Source organism: Fukomys damarensis, unplaced genomic scaffold, assembly GCF_012274545.1.
Source record: "Fukomys damarensis isolate Sample0158 unplaced genomic scaffold, DMR_v1.0_HiC HiC_scaffold_32, whole genome shotgun sequence".
NCBI lineage: Eukaryota > Metazoa > Chordata > Mammalia > Rodentia > Bathyergidae > Fukomys > Fukomys damarensis.
Genome location: NW_022900944.1, coordinates 33,744,600 through 33,745,750, shown reverse-complemented (window position 1 = coordinate 33,745,750; position 1,151 = coordinate 33,744,600). Strand labels below are relative to the sequence as shown.

The window sequence follows — 1,151 nt, the reverse complement described above, 5'->3', positions numbered from 1 at the left end:
CCAGCCCTCGTCTTGGCTCTGTTACCTTTCACACCTCGAAGGGTGTGCGGACTTTGGGGAGTTTTTCTTTCTTCTGCCTGGGCGGTCTGACACCCAGGGGTCCAGGACAGAGAGCAGACGGGTTTGCCCCTCCACCCCCATTCAGATGTTTGCGGCTGCGCTCCCTCTTCAGCCCGGACGCCCGCGTCCCTTTCCGGTTGCTCAGTTTAGGAGTCCTCGGCCAGGTGCCCATGGTGCGCCCCACCCACTCTCGCGGGCCGTCAGGCTCCAGGGGGCCGGGCCAGGCGGGTATAAAGCAGCGCAGCTCCTGCGCAGCAACTGGGAATCCTCTGAATTGCCTGCCGAGCTGCCAGCTGCCTTCCAGCCGAGTCCAGGTCGCCCCGGCAACCAGCGGCCCAGCCAATCAGCATTCGGGAGGCTGCACCTCCTGGCACTCAGTGGAAGCCATGGCCGGTGAGTGCTGCACGCGGTGAGACTCTGGTCCCCTGAGCTTCAGCTTCGTTAGTCTGGAAGAGAATTCCAGGGCGTAGGCTTTGTTTTGTTTCTTGGGCCAAAACTGGAAAGGAGAAGAGGTTCGGGCCCCGGAGTGATCCGGAGAAGGGGAGCTCCTGTTTCTACCCAACCCGTCCTTACAAACTGGCGGCCTTTTAGGGCAGTACTTACCCAGGAAAGCAAAAAGCCCTTCCAAGCCAGGTTGGAAACTAACCTTCAAATGCCAGATGTGACCCACTGTACGTAGCTCCTTTGACCTTGTAGTATTTAAAAAGTTTAGAGTAAGTTGCTAATATTTAAAATACAGATAGAGCCGGGCGTGGTGGCGCAGGCCTGTAATCCCAGCACTCAGGAGGCTGAGGCAGGAGGATCGCTGTGAGTTTGACACTAGCCCGGGCTACATAGTGAGTTCCAGGTCATTTTCAACCACATAGTGAGACCCTGTCTCAAAAAACAAAACAAAAAACCCCCAAAAAACAAACAAAAAAATGCAAATAGATGGTTTCACTGAAAAAGTGTGCATTTCCAGCTTCTGGAGGAAAATGCGAGGTTTTGACCATGGTAGGGGCTGGAGCTGGGGAGCCGGCTGTCTTTGGTTTAAGGGAGAGGAGGTCACTTCAGTGACATCATCCTGGGCCCTTAGATGTCCCCACTGTTCT

At 55.3% G+C, this 1,151-nt stretch overlaps 1 protein-coding gene across 3 annotated transcripts in view; it reads left to right on the top strand.

Annotated features, from left to right (window-relative positions):
- Nucleotides 1–230: 230 nt before the first annotated feature.
- Nqo1 (NAD(P)H quinone dehydrogenase 1) overlaps nt 231–1,151 on the top strand; it is a 12,574-nt gene continuing 11,653 nt past the window's right edge. Inside the window, exon 1 of one of the 3 annotated variants that reach the window (XM_010612350.3) lies at nt 231–453. In XM_010612350.3, coding sequence (XP_010610652.1) covers nt 231–453 — 223 coding nt within the window. The remainder of the gene's footprint in view (nt 454–1,151) is intronic. The other 2 variants (XM_033757967.1, XM_033757969.1) reach the window with 2 other exon arrangements.